This window comes from Rhincodon typus, chromosome 7 (assembly GCF_021869965.1).
Source record: "Rhincodon typus isolate 14 chromosome 7, sRhiTyp1.1, whole genome shotgun sequence".
NCBI classification, from domain to species: Eukaryota; Metazoa; Chordata; class Chondrichthyes; order Orectolobiformes; family Rhincodontidae; genus Rhincodon; species Rhincodon typus.
In genome coordinates, this window is record NC_063338.1 from 50,361,798 (window position 1) to 50,380,692 (window position 18,895).

The 18,895-nt window shown below is 41.0% G+C and overlaps 1 protein-coding gene across 6 annotated transcripts in view; it reads left to right on the top strand.

Annotated features, from left to right (window-relative positions):
- Positions 1–18,895, top strand: part of galnt13 (UDP-N-acetyl-alpha-D-galactosamine:polypeptide N-acetylgalactosaminyltransferase 13) — a 349,729-nt gene that overhangs the window by 200,096 nt on the left and 130,738 nt on the right. For all 6 annotated transcript variants that reach the window (XM_048599345.1, XM_048599346.1, XM_048599342.1 and 3 more), the window contains one exon: positions 17,592–17,762. In XM_048599345.1, the coding sequence (XP_048455302.1) occupies positions 17,592–17,762 (171 nt within the window). The remainder of the gene's footprint in view (positions 1–17,591; positions 17,763–18,895) is intronic.

An 18,895-nucleotide genomic window follows, 5' to 3' on the forward strand; every position in this document is an offset into this window, starting at 1 on the left:
TTTTATCATGAAAGCCTTGTAATGAATTTATATGAATATCATTTTAGTTAAGTTGCTTATTTGACTTATTACAAAAAAGAATAATTAAAATGGATTTTCATTCTACATTCTCTGAAGAATAAACATTTGGCAACTACTAGTGGACAAAAACGAATGCATTTTTTTTGGAACAGCTAAAGGGTCATGTAGTTAATTGATTTATTTTTCAGTAATAACAATACTGAAATACAAAAGAGAACTTTGTTAGGTTTTATGATAGCCACAATTTGCATCCAAATTTATATTTGGGGGATCTTTGTTTTGTAAGGCTCTGTCGTTAGATGCATTTGGGATATTTTTGAGATACAGTTATGGTCCTTTGATGTTTTGTAGCTAAACTGCCTTGGAGTGTGTTTAAGCAACAATACATCATCTGATTTTAATGAGTCATCCCATTTTCACTGTGCATTCTCAGAATGGATGCCTCTGGACTGCTTTTAGTAGTATATAAGGAAGTGAATTCTCACCAAAATGCTCCTGAATTTCCATTGTAACTTCAGATAAGGTATGGAAATTCTGGAAATGAATTCATTTTATCTTTCCATGTTTTCTGCTGCTCTTCTAAAGGTAGAGCACAGACTGAAATGTATGATGGTTGAATATCAATGCTTACCAAAACTGAGAACCTGCACACTTTTGAAGATGAAATTCCACAGACACTATTTGGCTCCCAGTTTTGCCACCTTGACCTTGTGAAAGTGATTGGAAGCCCAAAACATTTTTGTACTTTTCTGGTGTTAGTTTATTCACAGTGAGTTGCACACTTATTTGGAGTGGGTAGATATAGGATTTGCAGCAATACGTCTATACAAACAAGATAACTCAGTTAAGGTGAAGTGGATGGCAAGACAATCCCAATAGGTGGTTGAGCATCAGATGATGTGTCTTTTACTGTAACAGAAGGAGCATTACTACCAGAAACATTGCAGTTATTCTGACAATGAGAAAACTTGCACATAAATTTGTGTACATAATAAAAAGTCCTTGCTGAGTATGACGCAGTAGAATTTCCAGTTTGATTCCAACTGGTAAATGATGTTCAAGTTATGCCCACATTATGTCAGTTTTAACAAGACTTTTTCCTTGATTTTCTATTTAAATTAATTTACATGACTGTGAATGTAAACTCTAACATGAATCAACAGAATCATGAAACATTTCAAAATATATATTTTTTAAAAGTTGTTGAGACATGTAAGATTTAAAAACTAGGCATATTTTGATCAATATAACTAAAATGGGTTTATCATTCAAAAACACCTTGTTAATCTAACACTATTGAGCAACACAATTAAGTTTCAGAATATAACTCTGGGGGAAAAAAATTGGCAGCACATTTTCTCAAGCAGGTTCTGGATAGATTAGGAAAAATCACTCGAACAATTTCATAACATTCCTCTTGGAGTCATTGAGCAGAATCCTATAGGGGTCTGAGCAAATGCACTGTGGTGAGATCTGTGGGAGAATTGGATGCCAAGTCCAGTGAGGCTCATTTCAACCTTGGGAGAATCTTGCTCCATCCTTTATGCTTTTCACAAATGGTGTGGTGAGTTCCTCACTAGACAGTGCAAATTGCCAATTAAGGGTGTTTATAGCTTTGTAAACACCTTGTTGATAGCTCAATTCTCCTCATTAATCTTCGGCTTTCAATCTTACCAAACTTGGCAAACAAGCTAGACATCGAGAAAGTTCGACATGGAAACACGAATGCATACCTGGTGAATTCAGCTTGCTGCTAGCTCTGGTTGCATTTATTCAGTCGAGAACTTCATATCTTTGTAGGCCTGGAAGTGAGCTGTGGTCAGTCCTGTGGCTCCAAGCAGCTAGTCCAGAGGTTAGCAGTAGCGTGGTCAGGCAGATGTATAGTGTACATCAGTCAGGGGCACTTCTCATCTGGGGATGACCTGTTGGCCACCCAATAGGATGAGCCACGGTCAGTCCATTGGTTTCATTTTTAGAAATTGAGAAGGTGGGGGCAAGGCCGATAGCTATTGTGGGAAGAAAACTTGGCAGGTTACACTTCAGGACTGGAGACTGCAGGAATGGGGGAAAGGGGAAATGACAAATTTTGAAGGGGAGGTAACAATGTATGCAAGAGGGTGAGATCGTAAAGGATAAAGAGTATTGGAAAGGAGTTGTGTGGGAGCTGGTTTCATCCACAATCAGGAGCATCTGGGCTTCACAGGGGTGGGGAGTGAGTGAACACAGTTGGCATGGTCACCTGATATGCCAGGGAGTGGGAGGGAAAAGTGGGTAGTGTAAACTCGTGGACAGGTTAGGTGGGAATCTGGAGAGGTGCAAAGCCAATGGACTTTATGGGAGGCTAGCAGGAATGGTATTTGGATATTTGGGAACTCACTGACATGTTGAGATAGAGGATGTAAGCCACTGTCTGAGGAAGGCCCACTGCCACCTTCCATTGTGCTAGAAGTTGAAAGTGCACAACAAGGAAGAAGATTGTTGTGACCATATTCCAAGTGGGCAGAGTAAGTGACTCAACCTCTGAAGGTGTGGGATGGAGGACAAGGATATTATAGTTTATAAAGGGAATGAACATTGCACGCAGACTCATTTGCTGTATTGTTTAAGCTTGCCTATTCCCTGGCCATCCTATTCTAATCTTCTGCATCAAACCCCCCGCTCCCCCACAACCCACCTTTAATCATTGTATTGCACATTCTTGCAACAGACCTCATTGAACATCTCACTCATGCCTACACTTTTGGACACGGCGGGGGGCCATGAGAAAAGGGAGATTTTGTATGAGGAGGACCAAAAGTGTCAGCAGCCCTGTATACACCTTATCTCTCTTCCCTTCATATGATGCAGCAGGATGTGTGCACAGATGTCCATCCATTGTACATCATCTGTGGTCATGAAGGCGTGCTTCATGCAGTAACAATTATATTTGGGCTACACAAAGAGATGTATAATCAGTGTAAGGTGAAATCAATGACATTTCTAAGAAGGTGCAAAATTGCATGCAGTGCATTGCCACCTATGCCTCCAGTGTGCCCCCAGTAAATCACGTTCTTGCTGTCCCTCCCTACCATTCAGGTTTAATTCCACAGGTGGGGTGGTTCTACAGCTGGGGTCCAGCGAGCATACTCATCAGTGGAACCTGTTAGTCTTGAAGGTTGGTCTGGGGGGCGTTTGTAGCTGGACGGACCAGAATGCCGAGGATCCTCTTGGCAATGCAAATTGATCCACTTCAGCTTCAACTTGCGAGGTCAGAGTGGAGCAGGCAGGTAGGTAGGTTGGTCAGCCTGGCCACCCTTGGAGTGTTCTGAGCAGAGACATAGGAACATAGAAATAGGAATGGGCTATTCAGTCCCTTGAGCCTGTTCCACTATTCAGTGAGATCATGGCTGATTTGTGGCCCATATCTCTTAATACTTTTGGTTAACAAAAATTTTAAATCTGAGCAAGATATATTTAATGACTGATCCTGTATCCACTGGCATTTGTGGAAGGGAGTTCCAAACATCTCCCACCCTTTGTGTGTGTAGAAATGGCTCCTAATATCTCTCTTGAATAGCCCGGCCCTAATTCTCAGACAATGCCGTCTAGTTCTAGAATTTCCCACCAGTGGAAATAATTTATCTTTAACTACCTTTTCTTTTTCTATTAATGTCTTAAAGACTTTGATCAGATCACTCCTTTCCTTTCTAAATCCAAGAGAAAACAGGCCTGATTCGTGTAATCTCTTCTCCTAACTTAACCCCTGAAGTCCAAGTATATTCTTGTAAACAAATGTTGTGATCCCTCGAAGGCCAGTATATCCTTCCTAAGGTGTGGTGCTCAGATCAACTCTCAGCACTTCAAGTGGTGTCTAACTAGGGTTTTGTATACTTGCAGCATAACTTGTACATCCTTTCAGTCCTTTTGATGTTAAGGCCAGAATTCCATTAGTTTTCTTGATTATTTTGTGCACCTGTTTGTGACATTTTAAAGATCTATGCTTCTGCACCCAAAGTCTCTTTAGACATCTAGTATATTTAACCATCTAGAAAATACTTTAGTCTATCCTTTCTCAGTTCAAATTGGATAACCTGACCATTGAATTCCATCTGCCACATGTTTGCCTATTCACTTAATCTATCGATATGCCTTTGTATTTTTATCGTATCATCTGCACTGTTTAAAGTGCTGCCTAACTTGGTGTCATCAGCAAAATGGATATATAACTTTCTACGCCAAATTGTTAATAGAGATTGTAAACAATTGAGGACCTAACACGGATCCTTGTTCGATACCACTGGTCACATTCCTGCCAAAAACCCAATTCCACCTATTTTCTGTCACTTGTCACTGGACCAATTTCCTAGTCATGTCAGTAATTTGCCCTCCATTCCATGGCTTTTGTCTTCATTAGCAGTTTCTTATGTGGCACTCTATCAAATGCCTTCTGGCAGTCCATATTCAAAGCATCCATAGATATTCCCTGTACATTACCGTCATCACCTCTTCAAAAAATTCAATGACGTTTGTCAGGCATGACCTACCTGCCATGAATCCATACTGTCTCGACCTGATTAACTGAAAATTCTCAAGGTGTTCTGTTACCTCATCCTTGATTATAAACTCTCAACAATTTCCCCACCATAGATGTTAAACTAACTGGTCTGTAATTCCTTGGTTTTCCCCTTTCGTCTTCTTTACAAAAAAAGTTACATATGCCATTTTACAATCCAGAGGGATGACCCCTGTATCTGGGGAACTCTGAAAGGTTTTGGTGAGAACATCTACAATGTTCTTTCCTAATTCCTTTAACACCCTTGGATGGAAACTGTCGGGTCCTGGCGATTTGTCACTCTTCAGTTCCATTAATTTCCCCATTACCGATGTTTTACTTGCATTAATTTTATCCAGTTCCTGTTCTTGATCCACTATTAATTTCCTTGCGACTTTCAGCAAGCTATCTACCTTTTCTACATCATCATTGACAGTTTCCTCACTTTCAGTCTTTAGTGGGCTAACATTGCTCCTGACCACTTGCTTTCTGTTTATCTGCCTATAATTTTTTTTCTTTTGACTTTTATCTCTCTGGCAAGTTTCCTTTCATAATTCCCTTTAGTAGCTCTTATAAGCTGCTTTCTGATCCTTTGCTGATCTTTGTGTCTTTCTCATTCAGTGGGATCTGAGGGACTGTGGTTCCTCCTCCAGCTTCTGTCTCATGGCACTACATGCTTTCTTTGAGAAGATGGGGCACCTGGAGTGTGCACCAGGTTCCTGATCCAGCCCAGTTGCCAAACTTTCAGTGTCTGGGAGCTGGAGTGAAGGTGTGTTGCCTCTCCAACGACTGAGTGTGCTGGACTTAGCTGTTCTACAGTCGTCACTCTTTCCATGGTGGCATTCAGACGGTTACAAAATCCACTGCACTGCTGTAGTTTTGGGGAAACAAGGGCCAATGTGTCCTATATACCTGTCTTTTTCTGCTTTTCCTCCCTGTAAATGTGGATGAAGTCCCTGGTTGCTGGCAACACTGAGTTCTGTCCAGTCTGGGGCTGATCAGGTGCCTTGTCTCCAGCAGCCCCCTGAGTGCCAGAGACCTTGGGCTATTCTTCCTCATCCAGCTGTGGAGCTGTCACAGAGGTGCTCACCAGACTGTGTTCCCACACTCCCTAAGCCTAACATTCCCAGTGACGTGTCTGTATCTAAGATGGTTGTGGTTGCAGGAGGCTACCTCAGGACTGATGTCATCAGAGGTCAAGGAGGTGGCTTCTGGGGAAGTTGGTTGTTTCACCACACTGGTAGTAGACATGTTTGTGTGCTTACGAGAGAAGAGAAAGGAATTAGACCTGCAGTATAACACTGATTTTGGGGTTAATGTGAGAGGTGTTGTGCATTGAAGAGTAGTACTTACTTGTTTGGTGGACATGGATTTCTCCAAGCCCCCATAGTGATGGTTCTGGTTTGCTGCTGTGAGGGCCTGGATTCTTTCCTCATATGTAGTGAGGAGCCCAGTGGCGGACTCTCTCTTCCCCGTTATGAGTTTCTCCTGTCATGAAAGAAAGGGTGGAATTCAGAGGTGAAAGTGTGTGGCACAGCTGTTAAAATGGGTGCAGGGAGAGTGGGGGCGAAAAGTATTGAGGTGTTCTGAGATAGTGAGGAGGCAGCACAGATGCCATGTGAGGTTAGTTGTGTGGGAGGTGAAAACAAGTGAGGGGAGATATTACAGGTAGTGTTGAGGTGGGCAGAGCATGAACCTTGTATGGGAGGTGTGTATGGTAACAGAAATAGAGCGGGTGTAAGGTGACAGAGAGCTAAGTGTGACAGACTGTGAATATGGCACTGACTCAGGTGGTGACCTTGATTCAGGCTGCCAGTGTTTAGTGGTACGGTCTTTTCAGCCTTTCCTATAGGAAGAAGACTGCTCTTGTCTACACCGTCCCTCAATCAGAACTTCCAGTTGCCTGTCAGAGAATTGCAATGTTATGTTGCCCTTCTCCATATGGTCAGGCTCTGTCCTTGACTGAGCTGGGCAGCATCTGAATGCAGTGGTTGTCTAGAGGCAAAGTGCCTTCTTAAAGATGGTACGGGTACAGGAGGAGCCAGTCTTTCAGTGGATAACTGTTGAGTGGCAACTTGTTCTGGGAATGATGTGTGTTAAGTTAGGACCAGAATCAGACATAATGGACACCAAAGACACGGGTAGGTCATTATTCAGGCAAATTTGGTAAGATACATTGAAGAAACTTGCTCAGTCTCACAGCATAAGTGCCTCCATTAAAACCTTGATGAAGCTCGGACCTAGATAACAAATGTAAGATTCAGCCCCTTTTGTCTAAAGAAGCAGCATGAGTTCTGAAGCATCTCAAAGGCCTGTAAATGAGTGCAATTAGTAGAATTGGCCTCTCATTCATCATTGGACCTTGGCCAATTTTTTGGGAATTATTTTCACCTAGTCCAATCTTTTTTTAAACAAGCTCAAAATATTGCATAGAAAATCTTGTGCTGGACATTATTTGTATTTTAAGTCTTGTGTTATGTTGTTTTATGTTGATTTCTGTTAAATCATACTTAAATTAACAGGTTACCCAAGAGAAATCTCCAGGCTGTGTTTAATTATATAATGTTAGAGTTTTGAAAAAAAAGCTTGCTGCTTCTATCTTGAACAGAGAAATATTATTTCCTTATTTGGTTTTTGCTGTTATTAGTTCACGTTTGTTTTAGTTATACTTTAGTTAATATTGGGAACTTTCCGTTTGGGGAAATAGATGCTTAATAAGTCATTGCAATTTGATACAAAAATCTCATTCAAATTTGAATTTTTCCATAATTGGTATTTCTACAATCTCATTAACTTGCGCGTCTTATCCAAAATAATGCAACCATCTGTGTTTCTGAACACTGGTGATTTATCATCTTAATTTCATTTTTTTTTATTTTTAGGTTAAGATTTGGTTCTCTATTGCAGACATAATGTGGGTCTGTTTACTTCATTAAGTGCACTATTATGTCATTTCGATCAAACTTCAACTCTATTTTGAACGCAATTACTTTCAGTAAATGTAGTTGTAGACTACGGTTCATTTTGTAAAAGGTGCATGTTTTCATAAAAAATAAATCATAGCCACAGTGCTAATTCAAGAACCCATCAACCAATTTGAGGGTGGATGCTGATTGATTTTTATTGGCTGCTGTCTGTGCTGGAGCCTCAGTTTTTACACTTTATATCAATGGGCTGAAATATATCAGAAATTGCCTGCATGTCGACGACAGGTGAGGTACCTGATGCCCGGGGCATTGGCTGATGTCGTATCTTTGTTTAAGAAAGGTTGTAAGGAGAAACCGGGGAACTATAGACCTGTGAGTCTGACTTCGGTTATGGGTAAATTGTTGGAGGTGATTTTAAAAAAAGGTAGGATTTATGGACATTGAGAGACAAAATTGGTTAGGGATACTCAGGATGGTTTTGTACGAGGAAAATCATGCCTCTCAAACTTGATTGAGTTTTTTGAGAAAGTTACCAAAAATGTTGATGATGGCAGAGCAGTAGACATTGTTTATTTGGATTTTAGTAAAGCCTTTGACAAGGTTCTGCATGGTAGACTAATTTGTAAAGTTATGTCACATGGGATTCAAGGTGAGCTTGTCAAATGGATACATAATTGGTTTAACAGCAGGAGACAGAGAGTAATGGTGGAGTGTTGCTTTTCAGACTGGAGGCCTGTGCCCAGCGGTGTGCCACAGGCATCTGTTCTGGGTCCTATTTTATTTGCCATTTATATAAATGATTTGGATGAGAATATAGAAGGCATGGTTAGTAAGTTTGTGGATGATTGGTGACGTTGTAGACAGCGAAGAAGGTTTTCTAAGATTACAAGGGGATCGTGATCAAATGGGTCAATGGACTGAAATGGCAGATGGCATTTCAACTGGATAAATGGGAGGTGTTGCATTTTGGTACAACAAACCAGGGCAGAGCTTATATAATTAATGGTAAGGCTTTGGGTAGTGTTGTAGAACAGAGGGACCTAGGAGTGCAGGTACATAATTATTTAAAGTTTGTGTCACATATAGACAGGATGGTTTAAAAGGCGTTTGGCATGCTTGCCTTCATTGCTCAGTCCTTTGAGTGTAGGAGTTGGAATGTTATGTTGAGGTTGTACAGGACACTGGAGAGATCTCTTCTGGAATACTGCATCCATTGCTGTTTGTTATCTATATCAATGATTTGGATGAGAATGTACAAGGCATGATTATTATGTTTGCAGATGGCCCTAAAATTGGTGATATTGTGTACAGTGAGGAAGGTGATCAGAAATTGCAGCAGGATCTTGATCAGCTGGGGAAGTCAACCGAGAAATGGCAAATGGAGTTTAACATCGATAAAGTTTGAGGTGTTGCATTTTGAAAAGTCAAATCAAGGTGGGGTTTCATGGTGAATGGAAGGACCTTGCAGAGTGTAGTGGAGCAGAGGGACCTTGGAGTTCAGGTGCACAGCTCTCTGAAAGTGGAGTCACAGGTAGATAGAGCAGTGAAGAAGGCTTTGCCACTTTGGCCTTCATCAGTCAGGGCATTGAGTGTAGAAGTTGGGAAGTTATGTTGCAATGGTACAGGACATTGGTGAGGCCGCACTTGGAGAATTGTGGTCAGCTTTGGTCATCTTGCTATAGAAGGATGTTATTAAACTAGAAAGAGTGCAGAAGAAATTTACAAGCATGTTGCCAGGACTCACGGGACTGAGTTATAAGGAGAGGTTGAACAAGTTGTATCATTTTTCTTTAGAGCGTGGGAGACTGATACTTATAGAAGTGTATAAGATCATGAGAGGCATGGATAGGTGAATGCACTCAGCCTTTTTCCCAGGGTTGGGGAATTGAGGACGAGAGAGCATCAGCTTAAGGTAAGAGGGAAAATAATACATGGGAAGCTGAGGGACAGCTTTTTTTTTTTACAGAGGGTGGTATGCTTATGGAATGAGCTGCCAGATGAAGTGTTTGAGGCGGGTACGTTAACAACATTTAAAAGGAATTTGGATGAATACATGGATAGGAAAGGTTTAGAAGGATATGGACCAAGTGTAGGGAAATGGTGTTTGCGAGGATGGACATTTTGGTCGGCATGGGCCAGTTTGGACCGAAGGGCCTGTCTCTGTGCTGTAGGACACTATGACTCAATGAAATGGTGGTTCACACATGGAATGAACTTCCTGATGAAGTGATGGATGCGGGTACAATTACAAAGTTTAAAAGACATTTGAATGGATATGTGAATAGGAAAGATTTGGAGGGATATGGGCCTGGAGCAGGCAGGTGGGACTAGTTTAGTTTGGGATTCTGTTTGGCATGGACCGAAGGGTCTGTTTCCATGCTGTATGACTCTATGGTGAGTTTCATGGAGGGTTTTTGTCAGTGAGTTATCTCATGCAGTTCTGAGCAACTCACCTCATTAACTATGCACCCCATCTCTATGATGCCCTGCTTGTGCTATCCTCCCTCTCCCTAGCAGTGTTGTATGCATTATTGATGGGACTGCCTGGGATTTCTGGCACCAGCATCATTTTTAAAGCTCAGCCCAGCTGCGTACCAGATCACGTGCTGCCAGCCGGGAGTTGCCCTTCTCAATGCGTGTAGTGGGAGTGGCTCAAAACGAAATACTTCTGAGGGTATGTCAGAGACATTAGTGGGACTTTATTGTAAATGGAAATGCACATTTTAAATGTATTTCTGTTTAAGAATCAAGCTGTACAGGCTACCTGTCCTTAGCATCATCACATCTTAGAACAGACAGACAGGGTCTACCTGCCTTTTTAAGCAGCAACAAATTTACAGTCAAAAAGTGGTCACTCCAGCTCAAACCTATTAGAACCAATGCCAATTAAGTTCCATCTATTTTGTTGCATCCAATGCTGCACTGCTCTATCATGCTAAAGGTGAAGTTCCTCTAGCTCAGTATCCCCCATGCTGCCTCAGAAGACTGCTTCCATTCTCCCAGGTCTTCAGAGTCCGTCACATCCTCTCTAAACCGTCTCCAGTTTTTCAGAATACAGCAGGCTAGAATTACTCTGCACACACTGTCTAAGGTGTACTGCTAACCCACGCATCAGATTCCTTAGCGAGCCATCTGCCTGCTCCACAGTGACTCCTGTCAAAGAATGGGCTTCATTACACTTATACATGACCTTAATCAGGGGTTACATAATGGCATCATCCGCCATGGTTGCAGAGGGTTACTCTTGGCTCCTCGTCACTATTCTTTTAAGGCATCTGCCCCTTGAGACAAACAGAAACATGAAAGCTCTGAAAGGTATAGGCTTCATGACAGTTTCCAAGGTAATTAGTGTAGATCTCTTAAGTTATGATACTGATGATTACAGATGACTTGTGTATTGGAATCCTTGGATTGAAATCCTTTTCTGTTCAAGAAGTCAGCTGCATTATGCAGTGGCACTTACAATGCAACATTTGTCCTGTTCCCTAAACTTAGGGAAGCCACCTAAGTTGCAGCAGAACAAAGAACAAAGAACGAAGGACAAAGAAAATTACAGCACAGGAACAGGCCCTACGGCCCTCCAAGCCTGCACCGATCCAGATCCTCTATCTAAACCTGTCGCCTATTTTCCAAGGATCTGTATCCCTCTGCTCCCTGCCCATCCGTCTAGATACGTCTTAAATGATGTTATCGTGCCCGCCTCTACCACCTCCGCTGGCAACGTGTTCCAGGTACCCACCACCCTCTGCGTAAAGAACTTTCCACGCATATCTCCCTTAAACTTTTCCCCTCTCACCTTGAAATTGTGACCCCTAGTAATTGAGTCCCCCACTCTGGGGGGAAAAGCTTCTTGCTATCCACCCTGTCTATACCTCTCATGATTTTGTAGACCTCAATCAGGTCCCCCCTCAACCTCTGTCTTTCTAATGTAAATAATCCTAATCTACTCAACCTCTCTTCATAGCTAGTGCCTTCCATACCAGGCAACATCCTGGTGAACCTCCTCTGCACCCTCTCCAAAGCATCTACATCCTTTTGGTAATGTGGCAACCAGAACTGTACGCAGTATTCCACATGTGGTCGAACCAAGGTCCTATACAACTGTAACATGACCTGCCAACTCTTGTACTCAATACCCCGTCCGATGAATGAAAGTATGCCGTATGCCTTCTTGACCACTCTGTCGACCTGCGTTGCCACCTTCAGGGTACAATGGACCTGAACACCCAGATCTCTCTGTGCATCAATTTTCCCCAGGGCTTTTCCATTTACCATATAGTTCGCTCTTGAATTGGATCTTCCAAAATGCATCACCTCACATTTGCCTGGATTGAACTCCATCTGCCATTTCTCCACCCAACTCTCCAATCTATCTATATTCTGCTGCATTCTCCGACAGTCCCCTTCACTATCTGCTACTCTACCAATCTTAGTGTCATCTGCAAACTTGCTAATCAGACCATCTATACCTTCCACCAGATCATTTATGTATATCACAAACAACAGTGGTCCCAACATGGATCCCTGTGGAACACCACTGGTCACAGTTCTCCATTTTGAGAAACTCCCTTCCACTACAATGCTCTGTCTCCTGTTGCCCAGCTAGTTCTCTATCCATATAGCTAGTACACCCTGGACCCCATGAGACTTCACTTTCTCCATCAGCCTACCATGGGGAACCTTATCAAATGTCTTACTTACGTCCATGTATATGACATCTACAGCCCTTCCCTCATCTATCAACTTTGTCACTTCCTCAAAGAATTCTATCAAGTTGGTAAGACATGACCTTCCCTGCACAAAACTATGCTGCCTATCACTAATAAGCCCATTTTCTTCCAAATGTAAATAGATCCTATCCCTCAGTATCTTCTCCAGCAGCTTCCCCACCACTGACGTCAGGCTCACTGGTCTATAATTACCTGGATTATCCTTGCTACCCTTCTTAAACAAGGGGACAACATTAGCAATTCTCCAGTCTTCCGGGACCTCACCCGTGCTCAAGGATGCTGCAAAGATATCTGTTAAGGCCCCAGCTGTTTCCTCTCTCGCTTCCCTAAGTAACCCATCTGGACCTGGGGACTTGTCCACCCTAATGCCTTTTAGAATACCCAACACTTCCCCCTTCTTATGCTGACTTGACCTAGAGTAATCAAACATCTATCCCTAACCTCAACATCCGTCATGTCCCTCTCCTTGGTGAATACCGACACAAAGTACTCATTAAGAATCTCACTCATTTTCTCTGACTCCTCGCATAGCTTCTCTCCTTTGTCCTTGAGTGGGCCAACCCTATCTCTAGTTACCCTCTTGCTCCTTATGTATGAATAAAAGGCTTTGGGATTTTCCTTAACCCTGGCCAGTACTGGCCTCATCATAGAGAAACAAATCAATGGGTGTGATCTGGCACAAATTACATGGGTAACAGCTATGGGTTGAGGGTGGTATGATCCCGCCCAGGTCTCCAGTGCATCCTTGGAAGCAGCCAGTTGCACAAAGCTATCACCTTGACAGCCACTGGGATAGAACAGCCAGTCACCCCTTCACGTTGCAACTCCCACTTCAGCAGTTGACACGTTCTGTGGACAGTGTACCAGGACATCCACAGTCTGTGGTGATGCTGCACCTCACCCATCTGGAGGAAATAGTATTGAGGATGATACAGTCTGGGCCTCCTGTATCTCCCGTGTATCCTGAATTGTGATGTCGTCTTGTGGAGGCTGTTTGGTAGCCACTGATGATTCTTGCTGCCCTTCGGCTTGTTGGCACATCTGTTCCTCCTCTGTTCAATGCTTCTGTTTCACCATGGCCTCAACTTGTATATCTCAATAATTATTTGTTTGGTAGGCAGGCAGTCTTTTGGGCTTGATGGTAGCATTCTGTTAGTGGAGAAACCTACGCATGGATTTACTGCAGGGTAATCTTGTGAAACAGCCGGCTTCTGTTGCCAAATTTTTGAGGCATCTTCCCCTTCAAGGGTCATCTGAAGAAGACCAGGTACCACTCAGGGCCAAAAGTGATGGACATTGTCCTTTTAATGAGTTTTTGAGATGTACAGTCAATGATAATTTAATCAGAGGAGCCAATATCTCACAGGATAATTTTAATGACCCCTATCAAGTCCTATTGATGTCAAGCTTACATGGTAAGCAGATAGCTAGGGCTCCAATCATTAGGTTGTCAATAAGATTGATCTCATAGCACATAGGAATGAGAACATGGATATTGATCATTGAACGTAGGCTTTCAGTGGATATTAAGGAAGAGCCAATTGGCAGATTTCTGAACTAAGACTTTGAGGAAAGGAAGCTTGTTTGAATGCAGTACTTCTGCGATACTTCTGAGAGCAGGATGAAGTTTATTAACTGTTTAAAAAAATTCTTTGGAGCTGCAAATTTAAATATTGCAATTGTGTCCCCAACAGATTGGAAATGTGCAAGGGGTAGAAGGTTAGGAACTATCCCGTTGATGACTCATGGTGAGTCATGGTGCTTCTCATGGTGACCAATAAAGATATTAGCAAGAGTTGGGCATAGAAGGGATCTCAGTCTATGTAGTCATATATGATGTAATTGAAACTGAACTTGATGAACACAATTTAAGATGCCGGTGGTATATGTAGATTAACATAGTGCAAATGTCAATAGCTTCTTTGATTGGTACATGAGAACATAATCTAGTAATGTCAAAACAGTGTATGCAGAAAAATTATTTAGAGCTATTTGCAAATGTTCACACAACCATTTGACCATTTCATGTTGTGCAGAATCAGTACAAAGCAATACAGATAAGTATATGTCATCATAGATAAAATCTAAAGGACTGTGAGAAGATAACTTTCCACCTTGTGGTCTGGATATTTGAGTTTAAGAATTCTGGTTACCCTGTCCATATTCTTTTTCCACACGCAGTATTTTTGTTAAGCCATTTATCTTTTGACAGTCTTAAATGTGATTGAGTGTTTGTTTATTTTGGTGGTTGAAGGGAGAAAGTCTAAATGCATAATAGTAGATTAGAGATTTATTTTATAATCTTGTTAAAATAAGTGTGTTACAATAAATAATTACTGACAAAACCTCCATCCTGAGAAACCCTCAGTCAGGCATGTTGGCCATTTGTTGGTCTCATTGGGATTTTGTACATTTATATATTTTCTAACAGCTTGCAGAACAGTAGGGCGCAACTATTGGTGCACTTTTTCCCAGTTGAGTCATGACAAAAGTTTTTGATTTGCTGCTAAGTCTTTTTAGTGATGATAAAGTAAGGTTGACTGTAGAGTTAGTGTAAATGGTAATGGATAAAAGGACAGCTGCCTGATTTCTCATACTAATATAAGATGGCATTAAAAACAAACAGCTAAAATCATCCTGCAGTTGGAACAGGTATTCCTGATGGATTTACCGGTTGTAACAAAAGCTAGCCTGCTGGAATTCACAAATAAATTAGAAATGGAATTGCCTGCCAGAGCTAAGAAGGCAGAATTAATTGAAATATTGGCCCAGCATCTGGGAATGGTGGAAATACAGGAAGGATTAGGTTTACAGAGTGGCAAGTCACTTGAGTTAGCAAGGATTCAATTACAGCTCATGCGGCTTGAGCACGAAAAAGAATCAAGGCAGCTTGAGATGGAAGATCGAGATGAGAAAAATTGAATATGAATTTCAGAGCAGAGAAAGTGAAATAACAATAATTTCAAGTGTTAGAAAAGAAGGAAAGTAAAGAGAGATGGAGGATGCCAGCTTCAAATTATGCAATGAGAAAGGGACTTCAAATACCAATGAAAGTGCTACTGAGGAAAGGGAGACATTTTTTATGTCATTTAAGAAAATAGTGAGTCAGATCAGTCAGAGGAAAACTGGACATTGCTGATGCAAATCAAGTTGAAAGATTCAGCACATGGAATTAATGCATCACTGTCAAATGAAGTTTCTAATGATTATGACTCTTTTAAAAAAAAAAAAAAGCCATTCTGAAACATATGAGTTTATTCCTGAGCATAACAAAGTTTTGAAATTTAGGAAACAGCCTGTGCAAACAAATTGCATTTGAAAGGATAAAGCAAACTAATTTTAGATGCAGGCATTAGGAGTAAATACTATGTTTGAATCTCTTAAGAGAAAGTATTCTCTTGAAAGAATGTAAAATCTTACTGCCTTTTGATATACAAGAACCCATGTGGAAGCCCAGAGGGCTGCAACTGCCAGACTGGCAGCAGTAATGACTAATAATTGAGTCATTGAGGTCAAAGCACTGAAAAAGGCCCTTTGGCCTATCAAGTCTATGCTGGTCAAAAACAAGCTTCTAACTCCATTTCTGAAAAAGGGTCTGGGTCCGAAATGTCAGCCTTCCTGCTCCTCTGATGCTGCTTGGCCTGCTGTGTTCATCCAGCTCTACACCTTGTTATCTCTAAATTTTATAATCCCATTTTGCAGCACTGGGCTCATTGCCTCGTATGCCTTAGCATCACAAGTGGACATCTTAATACTTCTTAAATATTATGAACTAATCCAGAAAGCCACAGTTTTTTTTCATAAACCCTAAGTGTTTCCATCAACCCTAAGTTACCTAAGTCTTTCCATTGTAATAAAGTGGGACAAGTTAGTTGAAGATATTGGAAGTTGTGTGAGAACCTGAAGGGACCAATTGAGTTTCATGAGAATCAATGATCATCATGGTGGTCTCATTGGGTTTTAATATACTTTTGTGGTGACTTGGGAAAAGTAGGGCATGATTATCAGTATATTTTCCCAGTTAACTCATGACAGGACATTCCAACAACTGGTAGACTGTATCAAACAACACACCTTGTTGACAATTCAGTGAACAGCACGATGATCACACTGAACCAGCCTGTATTTGAAATCCTTAGAAAAGTATGCCCTACAGTGGAGGATAGGGGGCGTGTCTGGATAGGATGCTTTTCAGAGAGTTGGTATGGACTTGTTGGGCCAAATGGCCTGTTTTCACACAGTAGGGATTCTATGGATTCACATTTAGATGTGATTTTGTTAAAAATCACGATCTTCAGTGTGCTAATAGTTTCACTGCATGTGCAAGAACTGTATGTATTAATAATCAGACCCTGTTTTGTGTAGGCAAGGGGAATTTGCACATTGAACCTTAATGACCATAAAAGGTGTCATGGAAACAGCCAAGCTCACCTGCATTCCCAGGGCAACATCCTAACCAATCACAGTCCACGTGCCTGGTCTGAGAACTAAGGTTGACAGATAACTGGCCTTGCTGCATCTCATTGCCAGTGATGGACCAAACAAATTGCACCCTATAAATTAGTGCCCTTTTAAATTTTATTTTGTGTTCTAGTGAATGCATAACAAAAAGCTTCAACTTTCCTTTCCTTTTAACAAAATTTAAGTTCTGCACTACCAAGCAATTAATTAATATTTAATCTTAGTGGTATTGTTCTTTTATTTAGAAAAATTCTAAATGTATCAAGTTATTAAGTGTGGAATCCACATTTGTCAAGTTTTGCTGTTGTATATTAATGATCTAAGTACTGTATATTTATCAGTGATAACTTTTAGAAATAGTTTGTTATCATATTGCTGTTACGTATCTGAAAGAAAGAACGGGCATGTGTGTAAAAGCCTCAGGATGTCCCTAATCATTCATACAGTCAATGAAGCCCTTTGAAATCTGCTTACCTTTGTAATTAGGAAATACAGATGATGATTTGTGCACAGCAAGGCACATAAGTAGCACATAATAATAACTTTATCACTTGAGTTTTTTCAAGCATAAATATTGGCCAAAACACCAGGGCAAACTGACTTGCTCTTTGATATCATGCAAGGGATCTTTTGTGTCCGTTGGAGAGATAAATGGGACCCTAACTAACATCTCATTAGAAATATAGCACAGGTATTGGTGTGACACTCCGTCAGTACTACACTGGAGTGTAGGCCTAGTTTATAGGCTCTGGTCTGGAGTGAATGTTAAGCCACAGTCTTCAGGACTCTGATTAATATAAGGATGCAATCTACTAAGCAATGGATGAAATATTGAAAGTTGGACCAGGTTGTCAAAACGGCTAAATAAAGTGTGGCTTTTCAAAATCTTTGCCTTTAATGATAATTTCTTTCCTTACGCAGAAATGCTGTGGTTTGCCCAATTATAGATGTAATTAGCGATGATACGTTTGAATACATGGCCGGGTCGGATATGACATACGGTGGCTTTAACTGGAAATTGAACTTCCGCTGGTATCCTGTCCCTCAGAGAGAGATGGACCGCAGAAAAGGGGACAGAACCATATCTGTTAGGTGAGTACTGGAGGAGGATGAGGCTGTTTCCACTCCGACTGCAAAATTCTCAAGAAACATTTATGGAAATACTTCGATATGAAGTTGGAAGTGCTGAGATGAGGAACGGCTTCACTGGTTATACAATATACAAAGAATAATATCTGAAATATGTCTTGAGAAGGGGTATGTACACTTATAGACTCAGAAACAGTTTAAAACCAAGAAAAAAAGAAAATCCATAATTCTTGCCAATTGCTTGAAGCTTTAATGTCAGTGAGATGTTTGTCAACAAGACTAGTCAAATGATGAAATATTTTGATCAAAGTATGTTATTGTAACTCATGGAGAAGGCAACATGCAGAATATGAAGTGCATTTTTGTGTACTGGCCTCAATATAAAACATTGACATTAAACTTGATATTGGATGGAGCTATTATTTTATTCACTTGTGAGATGTGGCCATCGTTGGCTGTTCAGCATTTATTGCCCATCTCAGTGAAGTATTCCAAGGATGATGCAGGGACTTCTCAAAGTTATGAGGAGAGCCTAACCAAATTAAATATATGTTGAAGAAAAACGGATTTAAAGGATTTGTAACCAAAATCTTTAAAACGATGGCAAACATCAACAATTTAGCAAGTTGTTTAACATGTATGTGATCATAAAACTTGGAAGCACCAACATATAGAGTAAATACATTCCTCAAACGCTACTACTTACAAATTTGCCCTGACATTGGAATGTCACAAATCATCACATGCACCATTCCTTCACTTATCTGCTAGCAGAGGATAGATGTCTAATTACATCATATTTACCTGTAGTTTCGTTGCTTGAGTTTTGTTTATATCTGTTTTATCTGTGCATCAGTGTCCTAGCCTGAAACAGCTGTGGTGTCTTTTGAGATTCTTTAAAAGCTTTTACAACTGTTACAAATGACAAATGATGTGCTTTCTGTTTTAGATTAAAAAACCATTGTTAGAAAGCATGATCTAGGCAGCAAGTTTCTTGGAAAAGTGATCATGTATGCACCAAGCTTTAATGGATTGTCAGTGATAGAGGGGGAAAAAATTTTGTTCATGCCAAGACAACAAGGTGCAGGGCTGGATGAACACAGCAGGCCAAGCAGCATCATAGGAGCAGAGAGGCT